The sequence below is a fragment of the Rhinatrema bivittatum genome, chromosome 4, assembly GCF_901001135.1.
Source record: "Rhinatrema bivittatum chromosome 4, aRhiBiv1.1, whole genome shotgun sequence".
In the NCBI taxonomy this organism is placed as follows: Eukaryota; Metazoa; Chordata; class Amphibia; order Gymnophiona; family Rhinatrematidae; genus Rhinatrema; species Rhinatrema bivittatum.
Genome location: NC_042618.1, coordinates 473,588,355 through 473,603,503, shown reverse-complemented (window position 1 = coordinate 473,603,503; position 15,149 = coordinate 473,588,355). Strand labels below are relative to the sequence as shown.

The window sequence follows — 15,149 nt, the reverse complement described above, 5'->3', positions numbered from 1 at the left end:
AGTCTATCGCAGCCACTGGCCAACTAAAAGAGACACAGATCTGGCCATGAGACACGCAGCCATCCATTCCTAGAGATTTTTAATGGAGGAAAACGAACTTTCCTCTGGGAGGCTCTCACTGACCACTTTGCAGCTATTCCCAGACAATGACGAGGGTAGTAATGGAGCATGTGTGGCATCAGAAACCCATCAGAAACTAGGGATGTGAATCGTTTTTTGACGATTTAAAACAATCGTCAGATATATTTTAAATCGTCAAAAATCATTAAGAGTCGCGATACAATAGAAATTCCCCGATTTACCGTGAAAAATCGTAAATCGGGGGAGGGGGAGGGCGGGGAAAACCGGCACACCAAAAAAAACCCTAAACCCACCCCGACCCTATAAAACGAATCCCTTACCTTCCCCCACCCTCCCGAACCCCCCCAAAACTTTTTACGAGTACCTGGTGATCCAGTGGGGGCGTGGGGACCGATCTCCTGCTCTCGGTCCATCGGCGCCATTTTGGCTGCCACTCAAAAATGGCGCCGATGGCCCAATAAAAAAAAAAAACCCACCGACCCTTTAAAAATGACCCCTTAGCTTCCCCCCACCCTCCCGATCCCCCCAAAACATACCTGGTGGTCTAGTGGTGGTCCCGGGAGCGATCTCTCGTTCTCAGGCTGTCGGCTGCCACTCATAAAGATGGCGCCGATGGCCCTTTGCCCTTACCATATGACAGGGTATCCGTGCCATTGGCCGGCCCCTGTCACATGGTAGGAGCAAGGGCTGGCCGGTGCCATCTTTAAAGATGGCCGCCGCCTTTGTAAAGCTGGCTGCCGCCGTATTTAAAGATGGCCGCCGCCATCTTTAAAGATGGTACCGGCCATCCAGTGCTCCTACCTTGTGACAGGAGCCGGCCAATGGCACGGATACCCTGTCATATGGTAAGGGCAAAGGACCATCGGCGCCATCTTTATGAGTGGCAGCCAACGGCCTGAGAACGGGAGATCGCTCCCGGGACCACCACTAGACCACCAGGTATGTTTTGGGGGGCTCGGGAGGGTGGGGGAAGCTAAGGGGTCGTTTTTAAAGGGTCGGGTGGGTTTTGTTTTTATCGGGCCATTGGCGCCATTTTTGAGTGGCAGCCAAAATAGCGCCGATGGCCCGAGAGCGGGAGATCGGTCCCCGCGCCCCCACTGGACCACCAGGTAATCGTAAAAAGTTTTGGGGGGGTTCCGGAGGGTGGGGGAAGGGGTTAATTTTAAAGGGTCGGGCCTCACTACAAAAAAAATAACGATGTGAATCGGAACCAATTCCGATTCACATCACCCACGATCAGATTTCTTCCCCCCTCTAGCCGAACCCGATCGTTAAGACGATCGGGCACACGATTTACATCTCTATCAGAAACAGAAGCTCAACAATGTTTGCCAGATTTCCAAACCACTGGCCCAAGTGTCACATCTCACAGACACATCATAAGGAAGGCAAACAGCTCTACAGAAAGAAGAATATATATTCAATGATTTTATTTTAAGTTTGATACCAACCCAGTAAGAAACAGGAAGCTTATGGCTTTCTTGGAATATGAGGCACTAACAGGATTGCCTTCTCGACCCCTCCGATCTGGATAAACCAACTTAGTTACGGAAATGCAATTACTGGTGCGGTTGATCCTGGACTTTTTAACTCGCTGAATGCAAAACAAACATTATCTGATTCTAGAGGGCCAAATTTCATTTTTTTTTTAACCAAGTGGCTAATGTGAGGAAATAAATTTCAACTTAATCTCTTAAGACATATTTTAGAAAGGCAGGATTTGGATGCCAAAATTCAGCTGCTCACCCAAACATTCAACAGGAGTTATCAATAATGTTCACAACTGAATTGCATTGGAGAAGGTACAGAGAAGGGCTACCAAAATGATAAGGGGAATGGAACAACTCCCCTATGAGGAAAGACTAAAGAGGTTAGGACTTTTCAGCTTGGAGAAGAGACGACTGAGGGGGGATATGATAGAGGTGTTTAAAATCATGAGAGGTCTAGAACGGGTAGATGTGAATCGGTTATTTACTCTTTCGGATAATAGAAAGACTAGGGGGCACTCCATGAAGTTAGCATGGGGCACATTTAAAACTAATCGGAGAAAGTTCTTTTTTACTCAACGCACAATAAAGCTCTGGAATTTGTTGCCAGAGGATGTGGTTCGTGCAGTTAGTATAGCTGTGTTTAAAAAAGGATTGGATAACTTCTTGGAGGAGAAGTCCATTACCTGCTATTAAGTTCACTTAGAGAATAGCCACTGCCATTAGCAATGGTAACATGGAATAGACTTAGTTTTTGGGTACTTGCCAGGTTCTTATGGCCTGGATTGGCCACTGTTAGAAACAGGATGCTGGGCTTGATGGACCCTTGGTCTGACCCAGTATGGCATTTTCTTATGTTCTTATGCATTAGTCATGATTTACCGGTAAAAGGGAGCTATTGACTTCTTATTGGTCTTCTCCTATCTTACGTGTAGGGGAAAGATGCTTAGTAATCAGGGCCCTGTCATTGAGGAGAGCAGCACTCGCTGAAAGAGAAGCAGCTAATCCCAGTGCAGTATTGAGTTCTGAAGCGGGACTGGCTGCTTCAGCTGGAAGTGAAGTGAATACATTAATACCAAGTACCTGTCAGATGAATCAGCAGATAGCATTCAGCAGAGTGGGTGGAGCTAAGAGCCTCTCCTTCTCCCACTTTGCTTGAGGGACACTGTTGAGGTTTGGGGTGGGGAATGGGGATTTCTGGCCACAGTTTTTAAAGGTAGGAGATGTGGGGGAGGGGTGTAGAATCAGAACTGCTCAGCTCAACGTTTTAAGATATTGGGGGCAAAAATTGTGAGGCTGCTCGGCTTGCACTACAATGTTAAAAGATATTGGGGGGTGGCCACTATACTTTTTAAAAATATTCATAAAAACATAAGGCTTTCCATACTGGGTCAGACCAAAGGTCCTTCAAGCCCAGCATCCTGTTTCCAACAGTGGCCAAGCCAGGTCACAAGTACCTGGCAGGATCCCCAAGAGGTAGATAGACTCCAAGCTGCTTATCCCAAGAATAAACATGGATTTCTGCAACTCTACCTTAATAATGGTTAATGGACTTTTCCTCCAGGAACTTGTCCAAACCTTTTTCAAACACAGCTATACAAATAGCTTTCACCACATCCTCTGGTAATGAATTCCAGAGCTTAATTATGCATTGAGTAAAAAATATTTTCTCTTATTAGTTTTAAATGTATCACCCAGTAACTTCATTGTGGGTCCCCTGGTCTTTGTATTTTTTGAAAGAGTAAACCACTGATTTACATTTACTTGTTCCACCCGTCTCACTATTATATAGACCTCTGTCATATCCCCCTTCAGCCGTCTCTTCTCCAAACTGAAGAGTCCTAACCTCTTTAGCCTTTCCTCTTAGGGGAATTGTTCCATCCCCTTTATCATCTTGGTCGCCCTTCTCCGTAGCTTTTCTAATTCTGCTATATTTTTCTTGAGATGTGGTGACCAGACTTGCACCCAATACTCAAGATGAGGTTGCACCATGGAGTGATACAGAGGCATTAGGATATTCTCTGTTTTATTCTCCATTCCTTTCCTAATAATCCCTAGCATTCTATTTGCTTTCTTGGCTGCCACACACTAACCAGAGGATTTCACCTGGATTCTCTGCCTCGATGGTGACTCCCAACACAGAACCTTGCATTGTATGGCTATAATTTGGGTCACCCTTCCCTACATGCATCACTTTGCACTTCATCCATCTTTATTCAGAATTACCTGGATAACTTTTGTATATTGAGCTGTAGTTATCCAGGTAAGTTCTCCACGCCCTGATTTACTGAACATTAACCTCAAAATGTATAGACAGACACAATTCTTGGTGCAAAAGTAGAGAACATGTAAAGTCAAATTATTCCAATTCCTGCCATGCTTGACAGATTCAGTGCAACATCCTGCTCCGTTGCATCCCGCCACATAAGAAAAGTCACATTAATATTATTTTCCCTCCTGAAGTTAAAGGGCTATAACCATGCGAATCGTGAAAGGCATGAGCAACCCAACTATGCAGCCAAGCCACCATATTTTCAGGTTAGAGATATGGCATGACAAGTTAACAAAACAAATGAACTGGAGAATAAACTCACGCATGTGGGGGGCATTTTTTAGCGCTGCACACACAGGAGTAATTTTATAACAACCTGCAATCATTTGAACACTGTTATTTGACTAAGTTTCACCAGTTTTCAGAGTTCCCGCTGAAAATGATCCCAGGACAATGAGCCATACAAAGTCACACTCTTATCTCCGTAACTCTTCTGTGTTAGAAACATTTCAGGGGAATCTTGCACGCGTACTTTCATTTTTACAAGTCAGCGTTTCCATGCAAACCCTTTCCAGACTCCAAACCTGTAATGACTCTCCCCAATGTGTTCAAAGTCGCCTGCATGCGCATTAAAGCGGTAACTTCCAAAGTTATGCGCCTACGCACACCTGCGGGCGTTTGTCGGCGGGCGCACATGGATTTTAGAACACGCACACACGTTATAAAATCGGCTACCTGCGTGTACATGCGCACATGATTTTATATCGACGCGCGCACGTGCCGTCTCAAGCGCGTAAGTGGGAGGGATTTTAGTAGATGCGCGCGGCGACGCAGTAGGCCTATTTCCCCGTTCCCTCCCAGTTCGCCCCAGTAAAAGAGAGGACTTCCTAAACCCCCTATCTAACCTGCCTCCCTTTTACCCTACTAACCCTGACCCTTACACACCGTCCTTAGCAGAAGCAAGTTACGCAGTTGTGGGATCCCGGCGCGCGCTAGCGCACATAACTGACTGCATGGTGCGGTCCCAGCCCGCCCACGCCCCACCAGGACCAGGCCCACATCCCACCACTTTTTCGCCAAATCTTTTTCACCCGCGCACGGGGATGTACGCCCGTGGCCGCGGGCCTTTTCAAATCATGCACGTATCTCCCGGTTTTGCCAAGCGTGGGCATTTTCAAATCTACCTGAATTTTATGAGCACATCAAAAGGGCCTTTTTGCTTTTACCCCCAGACGTCCCTTTGAAAATGACCTTCTGAGAGGATTTTACCCACGGGCTTTCTTCCGGTTCTCAAAGGGACGGTTCAAGCCTATTTTCCTTTTGAAAATTGCCCCGGTAGAAAAAGTGCCAGCACACGTGCGCACCTGCTTTCTCTGTGGGGGGGGGGGGGGGGGGGGGAACCACGTGTGGGGTTGGAAACGCGAAACCACGCACACGGTTACCTCCCCCCAGTCTGCCTACTTTCTTCTCAGGTAAACCTGCGTACTATTGCCCAGGGAAAGGATGGACAATTTACACGGATAAATGAGTTCTGATAAAACAAAACGTGGCTAGAGAAATTTTCCATCCGCTTTCCAGAACGTTCCTCTTTGGTTGCCCGATAGCCTGGAAGTAAAACTGCATTCAAACATCCTACCCCACAATTACCTAGTGAAAGATGCATTTCAAAATTCCTGAAAAAGCAAATTAGAAATAAAAGCTTGGAATAGCTTGGTTGGACAGGAGTCCACCCATTGCACTTAGTTTGGCACAAATGTGTACGTGTGCACTGGGACATGTCGCACACTTTCAAAGCAAACGTTAGGCCTCCCCAGGCTGTGAGAGAATGACCCTCTGAATGGATCGCATGATGCAAGAAACATCACGATCTTCAGAGTACGGTGCTTAGTTCCTGTTCTCTACATCCACTCGCTTTGCACACATGTCCTGGTGGCCTCATCCAGAAACTCAAATAACACCGTTCTGCTGTTTCACAGTCCCCACGTCACCCCATCTGCCAAAGTCCAGGGTTTCTTACTGTCTCTGTTTTCTTTTCATGGATGTCTCTCTGCCACCCAGACTCAAAATGTGATAACATGAGTTCTTCATGTCCCCTCTGCCAGCACCATCTCCTCTCAATCTCCGCACCTCATCTATGTCATACCGAGTCCTTGTAGGACTATTGCCTTGAAGTCACACTCAGCTCTGCCTTGCCCTTCATCCTCTACATCCTCTCCATTGCCAATCCTCGCCAGGTCCTCCTCTACAACAATCTTTTGACCCATCCTCTCCAGGGATTCCTGCAGGTGGAACCGTTCACCCCTATTCTGGCTCTGATCATAGTAAAGCAAATCCAGCATATCTGAATGACTTCTGCTCTTACTGCTAAAACTTTTCAAAAAAGGCCTAAAAACTTGACTTTTCAAAAAAGCATTTCACAATGAGAGCAATGACTAACAATACATACAGCTGAAAGTCACCAACAAACAGAAAATTGACAATTTTATTATTTGTTACCCATTATTAAATATTAAATTGAAACAGTATACACATATATGATTATCCCAAAATCATATAAATGGTAACCCCAACCCATCTCTCATTTAGAGTATATTACTGAACTATGTAACCGTAAAATATTGGCACACCATGGATAACTTAGAAACCAAACCAACCTATTTCGTGCCGAAATGTAAACCGTTGTGATGGTTTATTACTAAACGACGGTATAGAAAATTTTTTAAATAAATAAATACAAAACTGTTCCTCCTGCTCGTAACTGAAGTGCAGTGGGACCTCCGTGCAGTCAAGGTTACTTACAAGGACAAGCCCAGCGGCAACCACAGGTTTCCTCAACTTTAATGGCCGGGAGGTTATTGTGGCAGGTGGGCTTGGGAATCTTCCCACAATTGACTTTGTGACTCTCCAGCACTGTCTGGCCATCTGCCAAGCAAGTCACACTGTGACAGCGGTCAGACAAGGTCCATTTGTCACCAGGCTAAAAGAGAACATATAGGACATAGAATACCTTAAGCATCAATGATCAAGAAGTGATTTATAGACACTCGGCAAGCTTAGCTTTGTTGCCACTTAGATTAAAGTCGGCAGTTATTGCTTTAAATGTTTCATTTAGGCATTTAAATACAATTCTTTGCTAAGACAAAATCAAATAATGGACATTATGTTTCATTTTTCACTGTAATTATGTGCATTTCCAGTGCAGGAATTGCAGTAAAACAAGTGCATAGCAGAATTTATTTATTTAGACATTTATATTAAACAATACCTATTGTTCTGTGCGGAGTACAATTTCAAAACCATCATAAAATGAGACATTAAACACACTACAACAATACAAAATACAAGAGCCATTGCAATAGATGTTGATAAATAATGCGCCTTACATCATAAACATTCAATCCAGCAGCCACCCGAAACCACTACAGTTCAACTCTCAGCCCTTAGCCCTTAGCCCTGTGCCTCAAAAGCCTGGGTGAACACAAGGAAAACTGGTTCTTACCTGCTAATTTTTGTTCCTGTAGTACCACGGATCTGCCTCCACCTGCTGGACAGGAGGCTCAACCCACTGTCTGGATAAGAAAATTATTCCTTACCTGCTAATTTTCGTTCCTGTAGTACCATGGATCAGTCCAGACGGTGGGTTATGTCCCCCGTCCAGCAGATGGAGTCAGAACAGAGCTCGAGGGCACCGCCTCATATACCAGCGCACCCTCTGCTGGAGCTCAGTATCATGAATAACAAAGCCCAAAAGAGCAATAACAAAACAATTTGGATCAAAAAACCTGACTTAAGTCAACATCAAGAACAAAGAATAGGCACGAACCCAAACGAGGTCGCCCCAGTTAACTTGTGAGGAGCTGTACAACTCTGATAGAGAACCAGAGAAGAAGAGAGACAGAAGACGTATAAGATTCCGAGCAGGAGCGCACAAACCCAGAGAGGTGGGCGTCTGGACTGATCCATGGTACTACAGGAACGAAAATTAGCAGGTAAGGAATAATTTTCTTTTCCCTGTACGTACCAGGATCAGTCCAGACGGTGGGATGTACCCAAGCTTCCCTAAACCGGGTGGGCCCTTGAGAGCCCTGCTCGGAGAACCTGATCGCCAAAAGGCGCAGGATCCGAAGGCGGCAGGTGTAGCCGATAATGTCGAGCAAAGGTATGCAACGACTTCCATGTCGCTGCCCGGCAGATTTCCTGCGGAGAGACGGACCGGGCCTCCGCCCAAGAAGCCGCCTGCGAGCGCGTAGAATGAGCTCTGACGCTCGCAGGAGGCGTACGCCCCGCTCCGATATAAGACGCTGAGATGGCATCCTTAATCCAGCGGGCAATCGTTGTCTTCGATGCGGAGGAACCTTTCTTAGGACCCGACCAGAGCACAAAGAGATGATCGGAAATCCGGAAATCATTGGTAGCTTCCAGATAACGGAGCAGAACACGTTTGACGTCTAAAAGACGAAGGGACCGCTCTTCTCCTGGAGGAAACGCCGGTAGTTCCACCGTCTGGTTCAAATGGAAGGGGGAGACCACCTTCGGCAGGAAAGACGGTACGGTACGTAGTGAAACTCCCGCCTCCGAAAGACGGAGATACGGTTCCCTGCAGGAGAGGGCCTGGAGCTCCGAGATGCGCCGAGCAGAAGAGATCGCGACCAAAAACACCGTCTTCATAGTGAGGTCCTTGAGGGAAGCATCCTGTAGGGGCTCGAAAGGGGCACTCACCAGCGCCCGGAGAACTAAATTAAGGTTCCACGACGGACAGGGATCTCGAACCGGAGGTCGGAGATGCTTAGCACCCTTCAGGAAACGAGAGATATCCGCTTGGAGGGGCAGAGAAACCGGTGTCTGCACCAGAACATTCAGGGCCGCCACCTGTACTCGAAGAGAATTGTATGCTAGACCCTTATCCAATCCGTCCTGCAAAAATTGAAGGATCAGAGGAACCGTTGCTTCCGTCGGCCGGGTCCCCTGACCGACGCACCAGGACTCGAAGACCTTCCACACTCGCACGTAGGCAACAGAGGTCGAGGGCTTACGAGCCCTCAGCATCGTAGAGATCACCGCTTCCGGATATCCTCGGCGTCGGAGGCGGCGCCGTTCAAAAGCCAGGCCGCAAGACAAAAGAGTGCCGCCTGCTCGAAAAATACCGGACCCTGGTGTAGGAGACGTGGTAGATGACTCAGACGGAGTGGACCGTCCACAGCCATGTGAACCAGATCCGCAAACCAAGGCCGCCGCGGCCATTCCGGAGCCACGAGAATCACAGGACCGTGGTGATTTTCGATGCGTCGAAGAATCTTGCCCACCAAGGGCCAGGGGGGGAACACATATAGGAGCTGGCCTGCCGGCCACGGTAACGCTAGGGCATCCACCCCCTCCGCGCCGCGCTCCCGTCTGCGACTGAAGAAGCGCGGGGCCTTGGTGTTGAGAGCTGTGGCCATCAAGTCCAACCGTGGCGGTCCCCAACGCCGGACCAGGAGGTCCATCGCTTCGGCGGAGAGAGACCATTCGCCGGGGTCCAAGCGCTGACGACTGAGGTAATCTGCCTGAATGTTGTCCACCCCGGCGATGTGGGAGGCCGCGAGACGAGAGAGATGGAGTTCCGCCCATTCCATCAGGAGCGTGGTTTCCGCGGAGACCTGCTCGCTTCGCGTTCCGCCTTGACGATTGATGTAAGCCACTGTGGTGGCGTTGTCCGAGAGAATTCGCACCTCCCTGTCTCGAACCAGCGGTAGAAACCGTTGAAGTGCTAAGCGCACCGCCCTGGTCTCCAGTCGATTGATCGGCCACTTCGCCTCCTCCGGGGACCACATCCCCTGCGTGGCGCTCCGGCCGCAGACTGCGCCCCATCCCACGAGGCTGGCATCGGTTGTCACCACCACCCAAGTGGGAACGTCGAGCGAGACGCCGCGGGCCAGGTGAGAAGGAACCAACCACCACTTCAGACTGTCCCGAGCCGACTGAGGGAGGGGCAGGATCACCTGATACTCCTGCGACACTGGTTTCCAGCGAGACAGTAGTGAAGCCTGCAGAGGTCGCAAGTGAGCAAACGCCCAGGGCACCATGTCGATGGTGGAAGCCATCACTCCCAGAAGCTGTAGATAATTCCACGCTGTGGGTTCCGACAGGGTCACAAAGCGGTGGATGTGCTCCCTCAAAGAGATGGCCTTGTCCGGACGAAGAAAGACCATGCCCAGTTGTGTGTCGAACGTTGCTCCTAGAAAATCCAGGCGTTGCGATGGAACGAGAGAACTCTTGGGGAGGTTCACGACCCAACCCAGGGAGCGAAGCACTTCCAAGACTCTGGCCACCGAGTCCTGTCCCTGAGAGAAAGACTTTGCCCGTACCAGCCAGTCGTCCAGGTAAGGGTGCACTAGTATACCCTCCTTCCGGAGGGCCGCCGCCACTACCACCATGATCTTGGTGAACGTCCGCGGGGGCCGTTGCGAGCCCGAAGGGCAGTGCCCGAAACTGAAAGTGTTGACCAAGAATTTTGAAGCGTAGGTAACGCCTGTGGTCCCGATGTATCGGGATGTGCAGGTACGCCTCCGTCAGATCTAGGGACGCCAGAAATTCGCCGTGGTGGACCGCGGCAATCACTGACCGCAGAGTCTCCATGCGGAACCGGCTGACCCGCAACGAGCGGTTTACCTCCTTCAAATCCAGTATGGGCCGGAATGACCCATCTTTCTTGGGCACTACGAAGTAGATGGAATAATGACCCGAGCCCACCTCTGCGAAGGGCACGGGAACGATAGCTTCTATGGCTTGCAGCCGGTCTAGTGTCTGTTGAACCGCCATCCGCTTGAGGTCGGAGCCGCAAGGAGAGAAGAGAAACCTGTCCCGAGGGCGGCGGACAAACTCCAAGGCGTAGCCGTCTTGAATGGTGTCCAGGACCCACTGATCTGAAGTAATCTTTACCCACTCCTCGACGAACTGTGTGAGTCGACCCCCGATGGTCGGGCAGGAGGAGTGGGCCGGTCTGGCATCATTGAGCAGATTTGGCGGGGGTATTCCCCTGCCCTGTACCCTCCCTCGAGGGCCTCCTGCCTCGAAAGGAGCGCGACCACGGCTGTGGTCTACTGGGGGTTGTCCGAGAGCTTGTCTGCCGGTAAGATCTGTAGCGCCGTTGAGCCCGAGCCCTGGTTCTGGTGGAGGCAAAACCCCGATAAGACCTTTGCCGATCCTCGGGCAGGCGATGCACTGAGTTTTCTCCCAGAGACTTGATGATCTGATCCAGGTCATTTCCGAAGAGGAACTTCCCCCGGAAAGGAAGGGATCCCAGGCTCGACTTAGAGGAGGTGTCCGCAGCCCAATTTCGGAGCCACAGGAGTCTACGAGCCGCCACTACCGAGACCATGGATCGAGCCAGGACGCGAAAGAGGTCATGTAGGGCATCCGCTCCGTAAGCAATGGCAGACTCCAGGCTGTCAGCCTGAGCGGCTTCGTCCGGAGGCAACTGCTGCGACGTTAGAAGCTGTTGTACCCAGAGAAGGCTGGCCCTCTGGGTCAAAGAGGTGCACATGACGGCCCGCATCCCTAAGGCCGACACCTCAAAAACTTTCTTGAGGAACGTCTCCAACTTGCGGTCTTGCGTGTCCCGTAGGGCCGTGCCGCCCGTAACTGGGATCGTAGTTCGCTTAGTCACTGCCGAGACCGCAGAGTCCACCTTTGGAAACCGGACGAGATCCAGGAAATCTTCCGGCAATGGATATAATTTCTCCATGGCCCGGGAAACCCTCAAGGACGCCTCCGGAAAGTCCCATTCCCCGGTGAGGAGCTGTAGAAAGGACTCATGGACCGGAAAAGCCTTGGCCCTAGGCCTAAGAGCAGCCAGTACCGGATCCCCCTTCTTGGAGCATGTGGCGACCGCTGGGGCCACCGGGGCCGGGGGGTCCGGCGGTGGATCCAGATCCAGTTCCTGTAGAGTCCGTTGCAAGAGATCTTCCAGCTCTTCCTTGTGGAAGATGCGCAGGGCTCGCGGGTCGTCGCCCTCGGCTTGTCCCTCCGCATGCGCAGGATCCGGCGGGTCCGAGGGGTCAGGGCCCGGCGGGAAAGCCCCTCCCACCGCGAGCGGCTGGGATGGCACAGATGAGGGCCCTGGGGCTGCGCCAGGAGGAACCAGGGGCCCGGGGACGGGGACCGTGAACTTGGAGATCTTGGATGCCGGAGGTCCCGTGGTAGCAGCCCCCGGGTCCGCCAGACCCTGTAGATAGGCTGTGTGCATCTTCAAAATGAAGTCCGGCGCGAAAAACGGCAGACCGGGTGAAGCCGAAGCAGGAGAATCCCCTTGTGGTGGCCGGGCTGAGGGACCCTCCTCAGGGCCTCGGTGCAGGCGGGGGGCGCCCCGAACTGCATCCGCCGCATCCGGAGAGAGTACCTCAGTAAGATCCCTATCTAAAATGGCCGCCGTTCCCGCCACTGACGAGAACGTGGCCGGCCCGCGCTTCCCTGGCTGCGGCGAGAGGGGCTCTGGGCGCGAACCCGCACCGAACGCGGCAGTGTCCCCATCGGAGAGACAGCGCGAACAGACTCCCTCGGCCGAAATATGAGACCCTGCCTCTCCGCAGGTCTCACAACGAGATAGGCGCGGCATAATGAAAGATGCCGCTACGGGGAAGCCTCGGGGGGGGCCGACGCTGAAAAACACCGCGGGGGGGCCTGAAGGCCAACGCCACCCGGCCGACTGGTCCTTGGGCGCCGGCGGGAAAATTCGCTGCCGGCGCGCCCAGGCCCGAGGTAAAGTTCGCCGGGCCGCAGGACCGTCGGAGGACGTGTGAAGGAGCCGGCTAACCCGGCAAACACAGCGCGAGAAACAGCTGAAATCAAAGGTAAACACACACTTACCCGCACAGAAGCAAAGCAAGCTGCAGGAGGCGACAGAACAGAACAGCACGCCTCCTCAAAATTACTGACAGGCAAAATACCCTTTACCTTTTTTTTTTTTTTTTTTTTTTTTATATCTTGATCCAAATTGTTAAAGACAAAAGAAATAAATGACAGGAGAGACTCAAAGTAAGAAAAACAAACTCAAATCCTGTCACACTGGGGAAGCACTGTTTCCCCAACTCGCATCTGCTGGAGTCAGAAAGATACTGAGCTCCAGCAGAGGGTGCGCTGGTATATGAGGCGGTGCCCTCGAGCTCTGTTCTGACTCCATCTGCTGGACGGGGGACATAACCCACCGTCTGGACTGATCCTGGTACGTACAGGGAATGATCCGGGTACGTACAGGGAAACTGTTTTCACTTGTTTTCTGAAAACTATAAAAGCTGCCTCATCTCGTAAATATTTCCGGGGAGCATGTGCCTTTGGTCGTCTGGGGCCTAGAGTAGAGAAAATTCTATCCTGGGTTTGGCCCAAATATGCCAGTAAATATTTACCAGAAGAGTAAAGAGTACAAGATGGCCTGGAAATCTTCAGTAAAATACTGGTGAATTAAGGTTAAGATCTTGAATTTGATGCATGTTTGAATAGGTAGCCAATATGGAAAGTGAGAACGGGAAAGATATCATCTCTTAAACTAGCCCCGGCCTTAGTCCTAAAGCAATAAACCAACTTTCATTCCATCCAGGAAATTGTGTGTCCACTTCTAGAAGGCTAGTAAGAGATAACTGGTAAAACATGAACTTCTTTAGCTATGCAAATGATGCAACCTCATCTTTGTTAGGAGGAGAAAAGGCAATCAGGAAGCACTATAGCTCTTTTTAACTTTTTAACTCTTAAATATTTTCCCATTTGCCATCTAGTTAACACCTCATAGTAGCAAATATCGTGATTTGCCATCATTTATGATATGCAACACTATAGTTGGCTCAGTGTATTTGTATTGTTTTAAGTGTGTTATTAGTAATTTTAGGTTTAACTTATTTTTATGAATGTGTGCTTGAGAGCCACTTAGGTCAGTGGAAAACGCAGCCTATAAATGTGAAAAAAATAAATAAAATAAAACAGACTGTGGGTCTCCTTCAGAAAGGGCGTTTCCCCATTCTGCACCTACGTACCTGCTTTTCATTTCCTTCCTCATCTAGGCACACTCTGATAAACTCTGCAAGATAAAAACAGGCAGTCTTATGCCTCACTTCTCCATCCACTGCCTATCACCTTACAAGGCCCTACAAGTTCTTCAACAGACCCCGATGCGGTAATCCAACCTACAGTGTCCTGGGGTATTCAGGCCACATCCCACTCAGCCCTAAGTTAGTTCAATAAAAAGGTATCACAAGGTGGGGTAAAACTATAGGCTTTCAAGATAAGGAAGCTTTCTGTAGGCTTCTGTAATCCTTTGATTATCTTTAGCCGGAAGTTAGAAGGTTAAGATGCAACTACCTGTGCAAAGCTTATTGACAAACTCGTTGTTCAGGGTGACCATGGTGGGTAGGTCTTCCATCCGACTGAGCTTAATAACCTTCTCTCTGGGAGAGTGGCCTGCTAGAAGGTTAAGCTCTTCCTCGTCATACCTATTGCCAACTCCAATAGGAAACACTGATACTCCTGGCAACGAGAGAAAACAGGTTGAAGACACCAGGGAAACAGAGCAGCAATCCTTCAGGCTGGTATCGCGGAGAAAAAAAATCTGTGAACTATAAGCAAAAAGCGAGCATGTGGCCTGTGACACATAATATACAGAAAACCAGTGAAAATGAATAATGCACCCAGCTGAGTGGAAAAGCTACGTCGATGGATGGAGAGCCCTGTAGAAAAGGCAGGACTGCAGTCACGCAGCGTGAGCCCTCTGCAGCAGTGAAGACCAGTATACCAGTGCACCCAGCTGTGAAGCACATGGAAAGCCAGCATGCAACAGCCATGACCCAAGGGCAAACACAGCGCACTCCAATTGCAAGTCTTGTTGGAAGCTGCCAGGCAGAGGATGGGAACCACAGGGAAAGTCAGCACTGCTGGAAAGGCAAAAAACCAGCACACATGCATGGAGAGATGCAGAGAAAACCCACCTCACCTGGACAGTAAGCTAGAAAGGCAGGAACGTACAACTAAACTTCCTGTGAAATTATGGACATTATGAGGTCAATGTTCAAAAGCCATTTAGACGGATAACTTAAAGTTATCCGTCTAAATGGCAAGGTTTGGTATATTCAGCCCCTTTTCCTAGGTCAATGTCCAGCTAAAATCTTGCTGGATAACAAAAAAGAGGCAATCCGGGCTGTAAGTTATCCGGCTAACTTAGCGCTGGATTTAATAAGCCACGCTAAGGCGATACCACGAGTTAAACAGCACGTAAATGCACATTAAATGCTGTTTATCACACAATATCTCGATATAACACAAGATTTCCTCCCCCTATGGATGCTTGG

At 49.8% G+C, this 15,149-nt stretch overlaps 1 protein-coding gene across 3 annotated transcripts in view; it reads right to left on the bottom strand.

The window, feature by feature from the left end:
* The window catches only part of VWF (von Willebrand factor), a 259,921-nt gene that overhangs the window by 78,975 nt on the left and 165,797 nt on the right, over window positions 1–15,149 (bottom strand). For all 3 annotated transcript variants that reach the window (XM_029597268.1, XM_029597267.1, XM_029597266.1), the window contains exons 32-34: window positions 14,167–14,331; window positions 13,842–13,885; window positions 6,640–6,817 (exon numbers count right to left, since the gene is read on the bottom strand). In XM_029597268.1, the coding sequence (XP_029453128.1) occupies window positions 6,640–6,817; window positions 13,842–13,885; window positions 14,167–14,331 (387 nt within the window). The remainder of the gene's footprint in view (window positions 1–6,639; window positions 6,818–13,841; window positions 13,886–14,166; window positions 14,332–15,149) is intronic.